This window comes from Malaclemys terrapin, chromosome 24, assembly GCF_027887155.1.
Source record: "Malaclemys terrapin pileata isolate rMalTer1 chromosome 24, rMalTer1.hap1, whole genome shotgun sequence".
NCBI lineage: Eukaryota > Metazoa > Chordata > Testudines > Emydidae > Malaclemys > Malaclemys terrapin.
In genome coordinates this window covers 16938913-16957803 of record NC_071528.1, presented here as the reverse complement: position 1 = coordinate 16957803, position 18891 = coordinate 16938913, and the positions used below count along the sequence as shown (strand labels likewise).

Genomic DNA, 18891 nt, shown 5'->3' with positions numbered 1-18891 from the left:
ATTAGGGATCTATTATCGACCACCTGACCAGGACGGTGATAGTGATGATGAAATGCTAAGGGAAATTAGAGAGGCTATCAAAATTAAGAACTCAATAATAGTGGGGGATTTCAATTATCCCCATATTGACTGGGAACATTTCACTTCAGGACGAAATGCAGAGATAAAATTTCTCGATACTGTAAATGACTGCTTCATGGAGCAGCTAGTACGGGAACCCACAAGGGGACAGGCAACTCTAGATTTAATCCTGAGTGGAGCGCAGGAGCTGGTCCAAGAGGTAACTATAACAGGACCGCTTGAAAATAGTGACCATAATACAATAGCGTTCAACATCCCTGTGGTGGGAAGACCATCTCAACAGCCCAACGCTGTGGCATTTAATTTCAAAATGGGGAACTATGCAAAAATGAGGGGGTTAGTTAAACAGAAGTTAAAAGGTACAGTGACTAAAGTGAAATCCCTGCAAGCTGCATGGGTGCTTTTTAAAGACACCATAATAGAAGCCCAACTTCAATGTATACCCCAAATTAAGAAACACAGTAAAAGAACTAAAAAAGAGCCACCATGGCTTAACAACCATGTAAAAGAAGCAGTGAGAGATAAAAAGACTTCCTTTAAAATGTGGAAGTCAAATCCTAGTGAGGCAAATAGAAAGGAGCATAAACGCTGCCAAATTAAGTGCAAGAATGTAATAAGAAAAGATTCATAGATTCTAGGACTGGAAGGGACCTCGAGAGGTCATCGAGTCCAGTCCCCTGCCCGCATGGAGCCAAAGAGGAGTTTGAAGAACGGCTAGCCAAAAACTCCAAAGGTAATAACAAAATGTTTTTTAAATACATCAGAAGCAGGAAGCCTGCTAAACAACCAGTGGGGCACCTTGATGATCGAGATACAAAAGGAGCGCTTAAAGACGATAAAATCATTGCGGAGAAACTAAATGGATTCTTTGCTTCAGTCTTCACGGCTGAGGATGTTAGGGAGATTCCCAAACCTGAGCTGGCTTTTGTAGGTGACAAATCTGAGGAACTGTCACGGATTGAAGTGTCACGAGAGGCGGTTTTGGAATGAATTGATAAACTTAACATTAACAAGTCACCGGGACCAGATGGCATTCACCCAAGAGTTCTGAAAGAACTCAAATGTGAAGTTGCGGAACTGTTAACTAAGGTTTGTGAACCTGTCCTTTAAATCGGCTTCTGTACCCAATGACTGGAAGTTAGCTAATGTAACGCCAATATTTAAAAAGGGCTCTAGAGGTGATCCCGGCAATTACAGACCGGTAAGTCTAACGTCTGTACCGGGCAAATTAGTTGAAACAATAGTTAAGAATAAAATTGTCCGACACATAGAAAAACATAAACTGTTGAGCAATAGTCAACGTGGTTTCTGTAAAGGGAAATCGTGTCTTACTAATTTATTAGAATTCTTTGAAGGGGTCAACAAACATGTGGACAAGGTGGATCCAGTGGACATATTGTACTTAGATTTCCAGAAAGCCTTTGACAAGGTCCCTCACCAAAGGCTCTTATGTAAATTAAGCTGCCATGGGATAAAAGGGAAGGTCCTTTCATGGACTGAGAACTGGTTAAAAGACCGGGAACAAAGGGTAGGAATAAATGGTAAATTCTCAGAATGGAGAGGGGTAACTAGTGGTGTTCCCCAAGGGTCAGTCCTCGGACCGATCCTATTCAACTTATTCATAAATGATCTGGAGAAAGGAGTAAAAAGTGAGGTGGCAAAGTTTGCAGATGATACTAAACCAGTTAAGACCAAAGCAGTCTGTGAAGAACTTCAAAAAGATCTCACAAAACTAAGTGATTGGGCAACAAAATGGCAAATGAAATTTAATGTGGATAAATATAAAGTAATGCACATTTGGAAAAAATAACCCTAACTATACATACAATATGATGGGGGCTAATTTAGCTACAACAATGTCCACGCAGTGTGCAGAGGCAGTCAAAAAAGCAAACAGGATGTTAGGAATAATTAAAAAGGGGATAGAGAATAAGACGGAGAATATATTATTGCCCTTATATAAATTGATGGTACGCCCTCATCTCGAATACTGTGTACAGATGTGGTCTCCTCATCTCAAAAACTGATATACTGGCACTAGAAAAGGTTCAGAAAAGGGCAACTAAAATGATTAAGGGTTTGGAACGGGTTCCATATGAGGAGAGATTAAAGAGGCTAGGACTCTTCAGCTTGGAAAAGAGGAGACTAAGGGGGGATATGATAGAGGTATATAAAATCATGAGTGATGTGGAGAAAGTGGATAAGGAAAAGTTATTTACTTATTCCCATAATACAAGAACTAGGGGTCATCAAATGAAATTAATAGGCAGCAGGTTTAAAACAAATAAAAGGAAGTTCTTCACGCAGCGCACAGTCAACTTGTGGAACTCCTTACCTGAGAAGGTTGTGAAGGCTAGGATTATAACAGAGTTTAAAAGAGAACTGGATAAATTCATGGTGGTTAAGTCCATTAATGGCTATTAGCCAGGACGGTTAAGGAATGGTGTCCCAAGCCTCTGTCTGTCAGAGGATGGAGATGGATGGCAGGAGAGAGATCACTTGATCATTGCCCTCTGGGGCACCTGGCATTGGCCACTGTCGGCAGACAGGATACTGGGCTAGATGGACCTTTGGTCTGACCCGCTACGGCCTTACTTATGTTCTTATGTATACTCATCACCCAGTTCGATGCTGGACAGTCCTGCTTGAGTAGAAGATCATTAAGCCAGCCTAGTCTAAACAAGTCTAAACAAGTGAACCACGTGCATGAAATGTGTAGTGTTGTCATTGCAGAGAGTGAATTTAAACAAGTTGAGAGTAGTTAGTTCAGATTTCCTGCTGTCAGATACGGGGTCAGCAATAGAGATCTACAGAATACTTTGTTTCATTTCAATTTTGAAGTGTGTTGTGGTATTCCTTGCAGAGTTAGTTTGTCCTGTTGGGTCAGCTGGAGCGTTTGGCCTCTTACAGTCTCTTGCTTTGTTCTCTGCATCTTCAATTATCCACCACAATGTTTGGTCCGGTGGCCTGGCTTCTGTCCAGTGTGTTCCTTAGAGATGGCATCTGAATTCTCCATGAGTCACGCCATGGTTAGAGATCATGGTTAACGTTTTCAGGGTGGCTCGCTACATAGGAATGTGCTGTAGTCAGCAGGATGATGCATTGTACCGTGAACCATGTCAAGCCTTTGTTTTATTTCTCAATGAGCGATCGGGTTGGGTGCATACACATGCCTCTCTCTCTCTCACACACACACACACACACGCTCCACAGTGCAGAGGACACGGACGTAGGAGCGTTCTGACACCAGAGAATTAAATCCTTCCATGCTGCTCAGGACTGTCATTAGAACCCCAGCGTATGGCTCTAGCCTCACACCTCCTGGGCTGTAGCCTTTAAGAATAAAGGATGAGAGTAAAATTGTTGGATGTGTTTAAATCTTGTAGGTTTAGCATCTGCATTCCCATGGAGGGCAGCTGCCTGTGGGCCCTCGAGCAAACTCATAGGACTATAAACCCCCTGAGAAGTGCCTCAAAGCTTGTGACAACTGTCTGCAATCCAGGTCTGGAACAGGGCATTGCCCCGACTGCTCTTTACGTGCTTTAGCTGAGAATGCTAATTTCCTCTTTTCAAGGACAATGACTCTTTCACTGTTGGGACTTATTATGAAACAGCTTTTCATCCCTGCAGTATTCATGTGTGGGGCTGCAGACACTGATCATGGGCTTTCATGCCATGAGTCTGGAGGAATCCTTCCCCAGCCAAGGATGCAGATGCACGTGACCAGGCTGGTAGGAAACAGCTTGCACCCCATTGTTCTGAGTGACTTCGGCACTACTCTGTGGAGCCCTTCGGGTAAAATCTGTGGGTGCTGGACAAGCCCATCTTTCTCTGGGACAATCCAGACTATCCAGGTGAAAGCAGGTTACACACATGGTGGAGATGTGCATTTATGGAGAACAGAACCTCACCTGCGCTGAAGAACCCTGGCCAGCGAGGGGAGGAGATGGGGGGCACCCAAGGGCATTCCTTGGTGGAAGCCATGTTCTCCTTATTGCACAGAGTTGTCTCTGGGTGTAGCTGATCTGGGCTCTGGGCCCCTTTTTCTTCAGTGTCACTTTGGAGTATCTGGGAATTTGTTCTGCGGAGAAGGCAACTGGAACGCCTGTATGGGACTCCTCCCAGCTGACAGGTGCAGGGGCCTATGGGCTCACCGAGGGCTGGGAGAACAGTGCAGGTCGCATGCCATGGAAATCACCTGCTGCACAAAATTCTGTCACTTGCACACTCTAGGGCATCCCACCTCTACCTAGTGCTCAAGGTGTAGCCCGGTTCATTTAGGCACCCCCACCCTTTCCCAGTTCCTAGGGCTCCAGGCACCTAACTTTACCCCTCTTCCGGGCTCAGAGCACATACCCATTCCCTGTGGACTCAGGGCTGAATCTTTTGCGGGTTTATGGGGTCTTTTACCAGTGAAAGAGTCTTACACAGTACTATCCTACTTAACCTGTATTAACAATCACCAAACCAGATGCACACGCTAACCGTACAGTGCTCACCACTTCCACTCCCAATCAGGCAGATGAACTTTTCTTGATGGCCAGTCAGGATCAGGTCATCTGGGGGACTCCAGTTTCTGCACCATGTCACTGGCAGAGTGTTGAGGTCTGGCAGCTCTGATCTTTGGGGCGGTGTCCTGGAATTGGTTCCCCAAAGAACTTCCTTTTGGACCCCCGTTTATATAGTGAAACTTGAGTCCTGCTTAGCTATACCTTAACCAATCATTTTACTAACCAATTCTAATATATTGTAACAAAATTCTCTAACCTAATCATCCCACCACCTTAATTAATTTACACCTAGCAAAATTAATTATGTAACAGACAGAAACAATCATGGGCGGCCGGTGACCTGGCTGTCTGGGGAGGCTAACCCCCAGCCCCTCCCCTTGTGCCCATGGCCCCCCAGCCCCGGTGCGCCGCAGCCACAGCTCCCCCAGCCTCGGGGCTCTGGGCGGCCGGGCAGCGCGGCTGAGGTCACAAGGGCCCCTGGCACGGCCACCATGCAGGAGCCCGGGGGCTGCGTGCCATCTGTCGGGCACTGGGGCTGCCCTGTTCTGCACTCGCTCTGCGTGGCTGCATCTGATCCATTGCTGCCCTTGTGGCTGTTCCCGTTTCCCTCTTGCTGAGCGACCGTGACCGTCTCTCTCTTGCAGGGTCAGACTGCAAGCCATGCTCGCGGGAGTTCGCTGCCAGCGGCATCCCCACGTCAGACTGCAGCAGCCCAGACACCATCTCCCCATCCCTGATTGCTGAAGATGAAGTCTTCTTCACCAGCATGGCAGAGGAAAAGGCAAGTGTGGCCTACAGGTCTGCTGGCAAACCACTGTCCTGGGGGTGAGAGTGCTGAGTGCGCAGTCTCCAGCTATGTAGGGGCTAGGCTGGAGTATCCAGTGTACTTCCTGTCCTCCACTCCCATCCACAGCCCCCGCTGGAATCACAGGGTCTGTGGGGCCGCCTCTGACCGGTGGTAGTCTCGCTGTTCTCCGCAGGGTGCTGTGGATGGACAGTTGTTTCTCTGGGGAAAGTGAGTGAGATTTTGCTGCACCCAGGATGCTCTGCTCAGCCAATAGCTTCACTTGCAGAGACCTGACGCTTGAGCCCTTGGCTTTGGGTCTGGATCCAAGTGAAAGGGGTCAGAGGTTAGTCAGCCCAGCCCCCAGCCAGTGTTTGTATCCCCCACGCTCTGGCTTTCGATTCGGTCTCCTGCAGAGAAGGGTAGAAATGTCCTGGAGGATTTGCCCTGGTATGAGACTGGAGAGCAGGGCCACTGGGGAGCCTGGAGGGCTTGGGAGATGCACGTCCCCTGTTCAGGGGGCAATGACACACTCCCCTTCCCTTGGCATTAGTGGGAGTCAGGCACAGGAATGTCACATGCCATAGGGCAGAAGCATGAGGCATTCCCGTGCTAAGGTGGCAGCACAATTCACCCACCAGAGAAGCCCTTTGTGCCCTGCTCTTCCCCCTCCAGTGTTGAGACCAGCGACTGCCCTGCTCTGGGCATGCAATGCCTGCCCTGAGGCAAAGTGCTCTTGGCGCGGGGCGGCAGCACAAAAATCTCACACATCTGAGACGTCTCAGTCCTCAAAGCCAGCCAGGTGATCAGCCATAATCATCGGAAAGCCTAACTCCAGCCCTTTGCGCCTCTTCCCCTGTGTACATGGCGACAGCGATATCTCCCCCCACAGGGGAAGGTGGGCTGGAAGCTTGGTGTCTTTCCGAGGTGTCAGCAGGGATAACACATTAAGTGTTAATATTCCAAAGCCCCAGAGGGAGGGATTAGCTGCCTTTGGACGGGCCCAGCTGTCTCCTGGTTTGTCACAAGAGGTGAAAGGGAAGCTAGTGAGAGTGGGCGCGTGCCCCTTTCTGAGGCCCAGGCAGCGTGGTCTGCCCCAGCCATGCTCTGCTCTGCTCTGCCTGGTCTCGTCCCAAGGTATTAAGCTGTTGCTCCCTTGGCAGGAAGACTCGTCGTCTCCGGAGCCGGATGCGCTGATGGGTGATGTGCACAGCAGCACTGAGGATCTCCTCTCCATAGACTTCGCTCTCCACGGCACAGAGTATTACAGAGACCTGGGGCTGCCGAACCTGCCAGAGGCCGGCGTGACTCCAGCAATGGCCATGCTGCCAGAACAGACAGGCCAGGCGGCACCCAGCTGTCCTGTACCGGAAGAGAAGCCTAGAGGCTTGGGGCGAACGCTTGTGGGCATTGCCTGCCCCGATCCCATCTCCGGCTCAGTGCAGTCCAGGGAGGCCAGCTGCCATTTCCTGAACAGTGACTCTGCTTGCTCCTGTGGGGCAGGGCCCCAGGACCGCCCCCCTGTGGGGGGGTGCCTGGCAGAGCAGGGTAAAGGACTGGAGTTGCAGGAGGATGAGCAGTCCTTCCCCGCGCTAATGAGATCCATGTCCACCTCACGGAGGCACAGCTGGGAAAGCCCCGTGTCCCCTACAGAGAGCGGGCGCAGGTACGGCAGGCTCAGCCAAGCTTGTGTGGGGCCTGTGGGGGGAAGGAGGGAGAGAGGATGTGGTGAAATGGCAGCTTTCCAGACGTCTGGAATCAGGGTTCGAGCCCCCGGCAGGTGAGGGGGGGCTGCTGCTTCCTCGGCCTGGGATGCACCTGCATTTGCTGTGTGACAAAAAAACTCCCCTAGGCTGGGGGTAGGGCCAGTGTCCCACTTCTGGGCTTCCCGCGATTGGGAAGGGGGCAGTTCTGGGTCTTCCCCTTGGTTATTCATGTTGTGGCTACATACGGCACCCAAGGGTCTGAAGCGGGCCCACGTCCCGAGCAGGCTTTTCAGCATAGCTGCTGTAAGCCCAGTGTCTGAGGGAGATGCTGCTTCCTTCCCCAGCCGGAACTCCCCAGAGCTGAGCGCTGGCTTGTGGCTGTTCACCCCAGGCACCAGACTGGGCCCTGGGGCCAAGCTCCCCTCTAGTCGGAGGTGGCAGGACCAGGCTGGGAGGAGCTGCTGGCTTGACAGTGACTGTGCCGTCTCTGTTCTGCCCCAGGACACCCCAGCCCCAATAAACGTTCGGGCAAAGGACTCCAATTCCCCGGGTTGCCCTGAGCCACCCATCCAATGGGCCTGCTCCCTGCCGACATCTCCGCTCCTCCCCCTGCAAGAGGCTGGCTGGCGCGGCCCACCCAGAGCCGCAAAGGCCTGTGCAGTGCTTTGGCTGGAATGCGCAGGCAGCCCAGATCTCTCTCTGCTGCTGGGTGGTCCCCTTCCCTAGTCAGCCTCTGCCAAGGGAGGCCTGGAAGCCTCCCACTCCCTGTGGTGTGTGGGATGTAAACTCTTGCAGGAGGCCTGGGTGTGGGGGGCTGGGAGAGGCTTTTGCACCATCAGCCGCTTGGCAAGGGGCAGCAGCAGCAGCAAGAAGGCCCTTCCCAGCAGGCCCAGGAGCTGGAAAGGGGATCTCCCCTCCTGGGGTGAGTGGGGTCCCTGCCTGCATCCCTTTGCCCCAGTGGGGGAGCCCTGGAGAATGGCACCAGCCCATCCTTGTCCCCTCCGCTCCGGCCGTGCCAGCAGGAGAAGGTGTTGGGTGCGCAGCTCTGCCAAACCAGCTGCTCATGTGCTCCCAGCACTGACTCTGCCCTCCCTGGCAAGCCACATCCTCCTCAGGGTTCCTGTGGCTGGATGTTCAGTGGGTAAGGCTGAGCCAGGGCTGGGGCTGCCGCCTCCGCGTGTGCTCTGTTACACACAGGCCTCTGGGCAGGATTTCTGTGAACTTGTGTGTCCTTGGGATGAACATATCGATCTGTCTGCCGGCAGGGAGGGAGCTGTGAGCCAGCAACGACTATTTTTATTTCCTCCTCCTTATAAGGTGCCCTGGAATTATCTTGGGCTGAGATCTTGGCAGTTCTTTATCAGGCGCAGGCTTCGGTCCTAAGACCTATTGTTGTTCCATGTGCTGTGTATCGTTCACGGCTTAAGTTGTGGCAGGAGCCTGGGAGCTAGTGCGCAGGCGGCCGGCAGCAAGCCACGGCCTTGGTCAGTCCCCTTTCTGGGTGATTTACGACGTGTGGAGAAGGGGAATGTGTCTGGCTAGCAGGAGCCAAGTGACAAGGATCAGCACCGAGGTCCCAAAGGTAGCATCAGATTTTCCATTGGTCTCTATTCATCACTTCGCTCCTATGAGGCTGGCATCCTGGCAGTGCTTTCCCTCAGCACGCTAGGGATCCCCAGGGCCTTGGGGGGCACGGGAGAGTTATCCTGGCCCGTGGCCCCGAATGAGAATTTCTTTGTCCTGCCTGTTTAGCAGCTTCCACTGTAAGTGGGTGGTAGCAGGGTTTACAGGGCAGCTTCACGGCAGTGGCTCCCTGCCTGCAAAATCAGGCTTTCAGAGGGAAAGCCCGATGTGATCTCGATGGAGTTTTAGCCAACAGGAGTACAGCATTCAAATGGAGTCAGGCCATGCTGTCTGGGCAGCTGTCCGTGTCTGTTCCAGAACCTCACAGGGGCGGGGCAGGGCTCAGCAGTGTTTGCTGGCACAGTCTGCCCTGCGGGGTAGGGGCAGGTCATGGACATGCTGATGATTGGAAAAGCTCATCTGTAAATTCTAGAGTGATGCACCAAATGCACCACAGAGAGCACAGCTCTGGGCACTGGGACTGGGCATAACAGATGCCATCCATGCTTACCATGGGCTCCCCCATCATTTTGTGGGTGGGGATGTACAGTGGCTGGTAAAGTTGGGCTGGAGCCTCTAGAGAAATCATCATCACCCTCTGATCGTAGGGACTCTCTAGATCACTCCAGCTTTGCTCTGAGTTACACAGTGTAACCGGAACCCTGGAAGGTGCAGCTGTAGCGTAGTTATTATCTCTTGCATCATCTACCCTGGTCCTCCACCCGCCCTCTCTCCATCCGTCTAGTTCTAAGGTGAAAGCAGTACAGAGAAAACGTATTAAAAACACGAAACGAGCCCACAAGCATGCTAATGAGCTCACCAGAGATCATTCCTAATGCCAGCTGGTGGACGTCCTTCAAACCCCCAGGGGTTTGATGTGTCTACAAGTAACGGCTTTAGCTCAAAACAAGAACCACCATGAATCGGTCACACTCTGCTTTCTACAGGTCAGGCTTTAGCTCCTCAGATTCCAGGTAGTAATTAGCAGACAGTGGTTCTGTCCTCAAGGCACAGCTGGGTCTGGTGGTGTGAATTTACATTCATTTCCCCAAACCCACTTCACTTTGTCCCAAAAGAGCCTCCGTGTCTGGCCCGTTGTTTAGAACAGACCTTCGAGGCGCACAGCACTTCACAAGGTTTACTTCGGCCACATCTCCCCTTAGAGAAGTTGCTTCCAATTCCCCAATAATCCATAAACTTAGCGTTCAATACAGTGGACTCTACCCCACAGATAACTTAAACTTAATTCAGTGCTGCGAAGGGTTGGGGCCTATCTTATAGCACCTCCTCCTACGTACCAGGCCAGGTTTGCTCTTGGAGAGCCAGCTTGCTGTCTGGGGTCGTTCTGTCTGAGCTCCCTTCAGAGAACCCAGGGAAGCAGTTTCTAGCTGGGTTTGCTGTTTATTTTAACCCTTCTGAACAAAACAAATCAGACCTCACGGATTCTTCCCTCAAAGTCTGTGCAGGCGGAGTGGTCCCTTCCCCACGTCTGGCCCTCACACCAATACCTTCAGCAACTCAAAATTCCTGGCTCTGACCTCAGAGCCTCAATAATCCAGGACTTCCCACAGTCTCCATTCTGCCCATTTGGTTTCTGGAGCAATTCCTTTCTGCAATGGCTCCAGCAGCAGTCCGTTAGGGACACAGCCCCTGCCCCTCAGCTTTCTGGAGTCTCTCCCTCTCTTATAAAGATCAGCTAATTAAGTTTCTGCTCGCCTCTCAGGTGCAGCGGGCAGGACTTGCAGGTAGCCAGCTGCAGGCCTCAGACCCCAAAGGAATTGTGTCCCTTATACCTTCACAAATACGTTTTTTCCAGGCTATGGCAGGAAATTGCCCTATCTGTCACCCCCAGGCTGCTGTCCAAAGTAGTTTGTGCCTGTAACAGATCTTTCTTGTCCTCAGCTGGCATCCCCTAGAATGGGGACGCAGGTGTGGTTTTATTTAGCCAGCCTCTGCCCACCATCCACAGACTAACGGCATGAATCACTGGCTTGGGCCCTCACTGAGGGCCAACAACCTTTGTGGAACAGACGTGTCTGGTGCAGAATTGGGCCTGGATTTCCTGTCTGTCCCTGGGGATGAGGCCCTTGGACAGGTGGCTGTAGAGGAGGGCACGGACCGGTGTCCTCTGTTGACCCCCTTGCTGCCTTCCCATGGTCTAAGCTGGTTTCTGTTCCCTGAACTAGGCTAAGCCTGGATGCCTCCGAGATCGCCAGTGACCTGGAGCAAGAAGAGCTCGAAAGGAGCCTGCCCTGCCTGGCTTCCTGTGTGTCCCTGGAGCTGCCCACGGCTGGGGAGGAGGCCTGGGGAGGCCATGGCAGCACTCTGATAAAAGTGGAGATAGAGCCCCTGCATCTGAACTTCGCCATCGTGCCCGATCACGAGGACACAGTGAGTGGGCATGAAAGCCGTGCCCGTGGCACACTGTGGGGAGGGGGAGATGCTGGACTGCAGGACACGCAGGCTCAACCTGTGCCCCGTCCCTCCAGGCTCTGTTCCTGACAGCACTACCCCCAGGGACCTTGGCACCTGTGAATCCTCGACTGTGTCCTCGCTCTGCTCTGGGACAAACCGCTCCAGCCCCTGGGCCCCGAGGGGTCACGGACACATGTTCCTGCATAATAAAAACGTGGGTCACTTGGCAGCTTCTGTGCCATGAGGCTCTCAGACCCCATCAGAGCCCCAGAGAGGAGGGACATCTCCCCCATCTTATAGATGGGGAACCTGATGCAGGGGTCACTGAGAGTCCAAGCCAGTTAGGAACAGAGCCCAGGTCTCCTGATTAGCAGCTCCACCCAATATCTTTGTTTCTTTCTATTCACTATATGTAAAAAGGACACCTGTACAAAAGTTCTAGGCACCCTAGCATGGAACCAGCCGGTAGACAACAGATATCACAGCAGCATATACTTCTTCCACGCCATCCTAAAGCCCAGACCCTCAGCCCTCCCTAGAAACTCTAGAAAATAGATGGGTTTTCCAGCGTGTGCTGTGATCATAACTCTGGTTAAATACCAAAGGGTGGCACGGGATGTCCGCCTATTCCCGGGGTTTGTTTCCAGTGTAATCAGTTTTGAAGGGAGGCCCTGATTTGTGCTGTGTGGTAACTATCTGGCTGTGACTTCCACCAAGACGGTGGGGTGGGGTCATCAGCAGAGCCCTGCAGGTGCTCAGGACCGGAGTGAACCACGTGCCCCTGAAACGTTGCTGATTCTTGTCTTTTCCAGGAATATGGCAGCAATGGGAAGAGACTGAGGTCAAAGTCTGTTCCTTCCGCCTGCGACAAGGTTTCCTCTCCTCGAATCTCTCACAACCTGGAGGTGTTGCTCCCAGTTGCCAAAGGTGAGTAAATGCCTGGCATGAAATAGGTTAATTGTACAGACGTAGTCTTAGGAATGTGCGCTAGCAGGAGACCCTGTGGAGAATGCTGAAGTCTGGGCAGACCTGGGTATGGACTCGGCCAGCTAGCCCATGACGCTCCCCATTTAGCTTCAGCGACACTGTTTGTTGCATGCTAGCTGAGTCAGAGCTAGCGTGATTATGTCTTCCCAAGCCAGAAATTACAGCCCCGGGTGCGGTGTAGACGTACCCTGAGTCTGATCTAAGGGATTTCTATGCCCCCGTTACCATGGTATGTGATGTCATAGCTGTCTCCAATGACACACTGCCACAGAACGTGTCCGTGGCTGGGTGCGGTGTCGGATCCCTGGTTGCACACAACAACAAGCAGTGTCCTATGGACAGAAAGCCGCAGCCCAACAACGCCGTCTGTACATGAACCTCAGTCCCACCTGCGGGGCACAGTGCAGGCTTCCCCTGGTAACCGAGCGTCCAGAACGGCCCGTGAAGTGCAGCCAGCAAGTACTGAGCCTGCCTGGGATGGGATAAACCAAGGCAGGGCACAGCCGTTAGAGCAGAATCACAGAGATTCTCATTCCTGGATTGGACGGGCTTTAGGAAAGCAGAGGCAGGCTAGAGAGAGAACTGACCATCGCCTTGCTGGGTGTCCTATTGGGGTTTATGATCCCTTTGTGAAGTTCCCCAGGAAAAGCTGCTGACACACAATCCCTGCCCAGAAAGAGCCCCTTGCCCTTGATTCCTGCCCATTCAGAAACCCCTTGCTTCAGAGCAGGGTGACGAGACAAAACTCGTTCGCAAGCATGAGGAACCCACGAGAACACCAGGATTTGACCATGGCCTGTCACCTCCAAAGCCTCCCAGCTCGCAGGAGCTCTGTTCTGTCCACACCCAGGGAGCCTGCTGCTGAAACCTCCATTAATGAGCCCACCAGGCTGCCATCAAGCAATCTGCATGTATCTCCGGCCCTCAGCTGGGAAGAGACGGGGAGGGAGCAGAAAGAGGATGTATTGGAGAAGTAGTGCAGGAGGTCAAGTAGCTTGGCACATATGTGATGAACTGAGCTCTTGCCCTCCGATTTCAAGGAGAATGTGAAGGAGGCAGAGCAGAGAACGGAGCTAAGAAGGGACACCTTCTTGGGAAACCAAGGCAGACTCCACAGCGACCCTCCTTCCCCATTAAAGGGAGAGTGGGAGCCCAGCAGGCCCAGGGTTAATTGTACCTAGCTTGAAATGTGACACTCTGCCAAGGGACAGCCAGGGAACTGGCATCCCCACTGACCATGTTCTCCCTGGGTTCCAGGTCTTGAACCGCCTGTGCTGGAGACGATTGAAAAGGACCATGTGGCCCCAGACCATGTGTAGGTGTCAGTGATTCTCTATGTTCTTCTGAGTTGCTGGGGATCCAGATTCAGCCTCTAACTGTAAGAGAGCAAGAAACGGCGGTGCCATGAGCAGTGGCAGTGCCTGCTCTGGGACGCGCCTCGGTCCCAGGGGATGCTCTGGGATGCGCCCTGGGCTCACTGAGATTGTCAGCCAAACAGCTGGTGTTTCATGCTGGGAGAGGCACAGTGTGGCCCTGTAGGTAGGTCTCTGTACCTGGCATGCTCCCTCCACCAGGGCTACCCAGAGTATTCAGGGGGCCTGGGGCAAAGCAATTTTGGGGGCCCCTTCCATAAAAAAAGTTGCAATAGTATAGAATACTATATTCTCGTGGGGGCCCCTCTGGGGCCAGGGGCCTGGGGCAAATTGCCCCACTTGCCCCCCCCCCCCTCTGGGCAGCCCTGCCCTCCACCAGCTGCTCCTTCCTAGTCACCAGGGTACGAGGGCTCTTGCTATCCCCAGGCATGAATCTTGCCCTGGGATGGCCTGCGTGGGAGTTTGGAGCAGCGGCCAGTGGGGAGACTTCCTAACCCCCTTTCTTCTCCCTGGCAGGCTGATCGTCCAGCAGGTGCTGCAGGAGCTGAAACAGTTTCATGGGTGAGTGTGGGGCTGGGAGAGGGGACCTGTCACCTGGGGGCTGGACTAGTCTCATGGGCTGTCCTACCACCCAGTGCCTCCTGGGACAGCTCCCATGCAACAACCCCCTAGAGTGCACAAGGCCCACCAGGATCCCCCCAAGACCTTCCTGGGAGCTGACATCCACAGTGTACATGGGCCCCAACACCAACCTGGGAACAGGTGTGCAGGGCTTGCCAGGCACCCACACGGAAACTGCCCCACACCAACCCCTCCACAGGGTGGGCAGCGCCTGCTGGGGTCCCCCTGGACAGGCAAAACTTGCTCCCTTCAGAAGCTCTGGGGAAGTTTACTCTTCCTTCCAGTCTGATGCCTTGTCCTGTTCCCCTGCGCAGGGTGAAGCAAAGGGCCTGCACAGCTGAGGGCAGCAACGAATCCCAGCAGAACCTCACCTGGTTTGAGTTCCTGACTAATGAGTAAGTGAGCTGTTGGCAAGTGTGCCCCATGTCCCCATCCCAGCTCCCCACCTATCCAGGCATCCCAGCCAGCTGTCCCAGGCAGGATCAGGGCCCCATTGTGTTGGGTGATGCACAGATGCAGCCCCTGCCCCAAGGAGCTTACTGTCCAAATAGGCGGCAGGGTTACTCTCCTCCTCTTGTAGACAGGTGCTGCGTCACGGAGGGGAAGTGACTTTCCCAAGGACATGCAGGAACAAGCTGGGACTTGAACCCAGGTCCCTGGAGAGCTCAGCACCTTCACCACAAGGCTGCAGATGTGGGAGGCGACTCGCACAGAACCTGATGCTCATGAGATTTGGGGAACTCAATGTTGCGGGGGCCTGACAGCGAGCTCCATCGGGAGGCTCTCCTGGGGGCATTGTGCGTGGGGCACATACCTGTCCCAGGGCTTCCCTGGCACTTCCCGCCCCCCTTGCCTTCCCTTTGGATGAGACCGGTTTCCTGGCTTGTTTCAGGGCTGAGGACAATGGGAAGAGTGACAAGATTGAGAGAGGCACCAAGGTGAAGCGCCGGCTGAGTTCCCTGCGGAACCGCGTCACCGGGTCCTGGCAGAAGGATAAGGTGAGGGAGAAAACCGGAACCCATGAGGGGCTTGCAGCACTGTCACCAGACAGGATGTAAGCTCCCCTGGCTCTAGGGTAGGGTCCAGCAGGGCTGCTTTGGGACACGACAGCAGCCCTGTCCCTAGTACCACCTGCTAGGAGTGTCGCTCCCTGGGCCTGATTTGCTCAGGACTTGTCCCGGCTGCCCAATGTGCGGGGAGTTCCAATCAGGGAGGATGTTTCCTCCAGGTGACAGCACGGCCTCCTGTGTGGGGCAAGGGTGAGGAGGGGTCTGGCAGGGCTGGCTGCTGGGCTGCCCTGGGGAAGCTGTCCTCTTTCCAGTGCATGGACCCCGCCCGGAGCACAGCCCATCCCCAGGCAACACCCCCCGGGCAGGGAGCAGGTGTGAGTTTATATTCTAGGGTGTGGTACAGATGTTTTGCTGCACACAGGCTGCATCCTGCCCTCAGTCACATGAGCACCCACCCTAGTGGGGCTGCAGAGGTTCTGGGGCTGTCTCAGTCCCTGGGGAACACATTCGGGCCAGGCACTAACCCCACAATTGAACTAGCACTAATGAGCCCAACGTCCCTGCTGAGGGGTCAGCTGTGTGTGTGTGTGTGTGTGTGTGTGTGTGTGTGTGTGGGGTCAGCTCTGTGTGTGTGCGCACGCACCCATAGCGAACTCCTGCTACTCTATGCCATGACACTGCTTTCCCCCTTCTAGGGTAAGAACAAAGACCAACAAAAAGAGAGAGAAAAGAGCCAAAAGTGGAAAAGGGTCAATGGGCACCAGCTGGCGCCAGGGACTTTCTCCAGCTTCACCAGCTGTTCACTGTGTGCCAAACCTCTGGTGAATAAACATGGTCTGCAGTGCCTGAGTGAGTATGGCTGATACCATGGCCTGGCTGTACCTACCCACCCTCCCTTCTGGCCTGGCTTGGCCTGGCTGTGCTTCCTGCCTGGCCTGGCTGTACCCGCTCCCCCATCTGTGCCTGGCTTGGCCTGGCTGTACCCGCTCCCCCATCTGTGCCTGGCTTGGCTTGGCTGTACCCGCTCCCCCATCTGTGCCTGGCTTGGCTTGGCTTGGCTGTACCAGGAAGCCTGGCCTAGCTGCTTTGTTCCCAGACTCCCAGGGCATGGCACCCTGTTCATTCTCATTGGTCTTAGCTGCCCAGGCATCTCCTGTCTCTTTCCCAAAGGAGGGCTCAGGGTCAATTTGTTCCTTTACATTTTATATTAACAAAAAAGGGAAGGTCAGGAAATGCTCTGTCCTTCCGGAGTAGCCCTGAGAGCATTTTTGGGCCTGCCTGGGGCTAGCCCCGCTGGGCTGCCTGGGCCCAGTCTTTCCTTCCCAGAGACACAGATGTTTCAACTCCTCACGTGATGTGAGAACAGACATGGGGAGTCAAAAAACCATCCAGGGCTTAGTTAACCAAAGCCAAAGTGAAATGCTGTCTCCCTCCCACCTCACACACACTGGGGCTTGGCCCTCCCCTGTGGGGCTGCATGGAGAGCGCTAACACTGTGCAGAGGCAGGACAAGCTCAGTGCATCTAAAGAGAGGGAAAAACATCCCTAGGCTGCGGGGGGAGGGCTCTCCTCTGTGGAATGTGCTGGGCAGACCTAGGACTTTATCCTACTGCATGTTCTCACCCCTGGGCCTTGTCCCCATGCTTGGTGCGCGGGTGAAGCTGCTCAGGGCACTGCAGAACATTGGCCTGCCAGAAGGAGCAACAGGAGTTTGGAAATGGCAGGTTCTCTTTCTGCACCCCATGCCCCTTGGCAAAGCTCACGCCCAAGCGAGGGATCTTCAGAGGTGCTCAAGGTCAGTAACACCTTTCGAGGGGGAGGAAAGGACTGGCCACCCCATGTGCTCTCCATGGGAAACATCTTTTCCTTAGCGGCGCCTCGGTCTGGCTCTGAGGTGTAACAGGGGCTTTTACAGACACAGGCGGACCCGCTCGTATAGGGCCTTTAGCCGGGTTTGTAACACAGGCTCTGATTGTTTTGTATTGCGGTAGCTCCTAGAGGCCAGGCCCTGCTGTGCTGGGTGCTGCACAAACACGTAACAGTTCCTGCCCTAGAATCTATGAATCTATGAATGAGATCCCACCAGCCATGCCTGGAATGAGGGACACCCTATGGTATAAAGTCCCTTAATGAGGGAGGTGAGGTGGGTAGCCCCCCCCCCCCCCCCCGGTGTAGACAGTGCTTCTCCTGTCAACGTAGCTACTGCCTCTCAGGGTGGTGGAGTACCTACCCCGTCGGGAGATGCTCTCCCATTGGCATAGTCAGTGTCTTCACTAAGCAGCACTGCTGCAGTGCTGTAAGTGTAGACAAGCCCTTAGAAGTGAGATGCCAGCAGGACTGACTAGGATTCAAACTAAGTGGGTCATCTGCAGCAATTGTGACCCCAACACTGGAGTCTAGATGGAGACAGCCCCCATTCTCAAGCATGGAAAAGGCGGTGTGTCTAATTTAATCCTTTCTCATAAACATGCTCCCAATGTTTATGTAACAGGAGTTTAGATGAATCCCAGGAAGCCACTGCCAGGAGTAGAGCTCTCCAACTCGGCTGTGCCATGGAAGGGAGCCAAGGGTTTGCCATTGAATGTGTTACAGCAGGATTGTCTCTGTTCTAGTGGATTAGGTTTGACCATTGGGGGTTTTTCTGCACCCTGATGAGTGACGGGTTACATGTCGAAGGCTCTGTGAGGCAGTGTGCAACCCTCAGTCCCATGGGCATACGAAAGAGGGTCTGTGGAGATCTACCTGCCAGGGACATGCTGAAGTCTATAACTGTGGCCAAAGCACTTTGCAGATTTCAGGGAAGCTCTTCTCCTCTTTGAGATTCGATGTACTAGTGTGTTACTAAACCCTCGTGAATCATAAAGGCTGGGGGACTGGCTGGCTCAGGTATCAGCAATGGCATATAAAGCCTTTCACCCTGATATCACTATTGCCCATCTGTCCCAGTCTGACCCCCTGCTGGCTCTCAGTGGAGAGACTCAAAGGATCTTGGAGAATGAACTCCTGTTTAGACCCCAGTGCTGGGCTGAGGAATATTGGTGAAGGAGGCTTGCATTGCTCTGACCCATGCTATACCTGTTCTGTGGCCATCAATCTCTGGGGTTGTTGGGCCAGCATCTTTCACTAGTGGTGAATTAATTTCTGAAGAAGAAAACAGGCTCAGACATCTCTTCTTTGTCGCATGCTTGGGTTTTGACATATTAATGTGACCCCCTCGTCTTGCCAGTTGTTTAATATATTGATGTCTGCACATTTTTGCCCTGGGCTCCCCAGTGCAGCACCAGTAAGCTAATGTAGGCAGGCAGTGCTTGGCCTGGAAAAGGGCTGAGTTCTGTGAATTCCAACAGGAAACTTCTGCTAATAGCCCTGACAGAGGCCAGAGGACTCTGAAAGCCAGCAGCAAACTTGAAACTTGACATTTCTAGAAAGAGAGAGTGCGGCCTAAAAGCTTCTATTTAGGGAAAAGAGAGAGGGGAGGTTTGGCTATTGTGACATGGTGACAGTGATAAATGTGCTGGGAATCCCATCTGGAATGGGAAATTACCGACAAGAGTCCAAATAAAACAACCAGCAGAACCAGAGAGCCCACGAAAGGCCATGGTGATACTGTGCTAACATTGCTGTAGGCCGGAACCAGGCGAGACTTCAAGCAATCTGTGAAGCTGACTCCAGAAGGGAACCTAACTGGGAATTTGCTGCCACATATCTGCATCTTAGTGGATGCTCATTGCAACACCAGGAGTTTAGAGAAAGGGGGCAGGCTGCCTCTTTGCAGTCAGA

At 53.2% G+C, this 18891-nt stretch overlaps 1 protein-coding gene across 2 annotated transcripts in view; it reads left to right on the top strand.

Annotated features, from left to right (window-relative positions):
- The window catches only part of ARHGEF18 (Rho/Rac guanine nucleotide exchange factor 18), an 83498-nt gene that overhangs the window by 12674 nt on the left and 51933 nt on the right, over positions 1 to 18891 (top strand). For both annotated transcript variants that reach the window (XM_054013418.1, XM_054013416.1), the window contains exons 2-10: positions 5237 to 5373; positions 6540 to 7042; positions 10892 to 11096; positions 11933 to 12047; positions 13365 to 13422; positions 13997 to 14041; positions 14416 to 14496; positions 14994 to 15099; positions 15807 to 15960. In XM_054013418.1, the coding sequence (XP_053869393.1) occupies positions 5359 to 5373; positions 6540 to 7042; positions 10892 to 11096; positions 11933 to 12047; positions 13365 to 13422; positions 13997 to 14041; positions 14416 to 14496; positions 14994 to 15099; positions 15807 to 15960 (1282 nt within the window). In that variant the 5' untranslated portion in view covers positions 5237 to 5358. The remainder of the gene's footprint in view (positions 1 to 5236; positions 5374 to 6539; positions 7043 to 10891; positions 11097 to 11932; positions 12048 to 13364; positions 13423 to 13996; positions 14042 to 14415; positions 14497 to 14993; positions 15100 to 15806; positions 15961 to 18891) is intronic.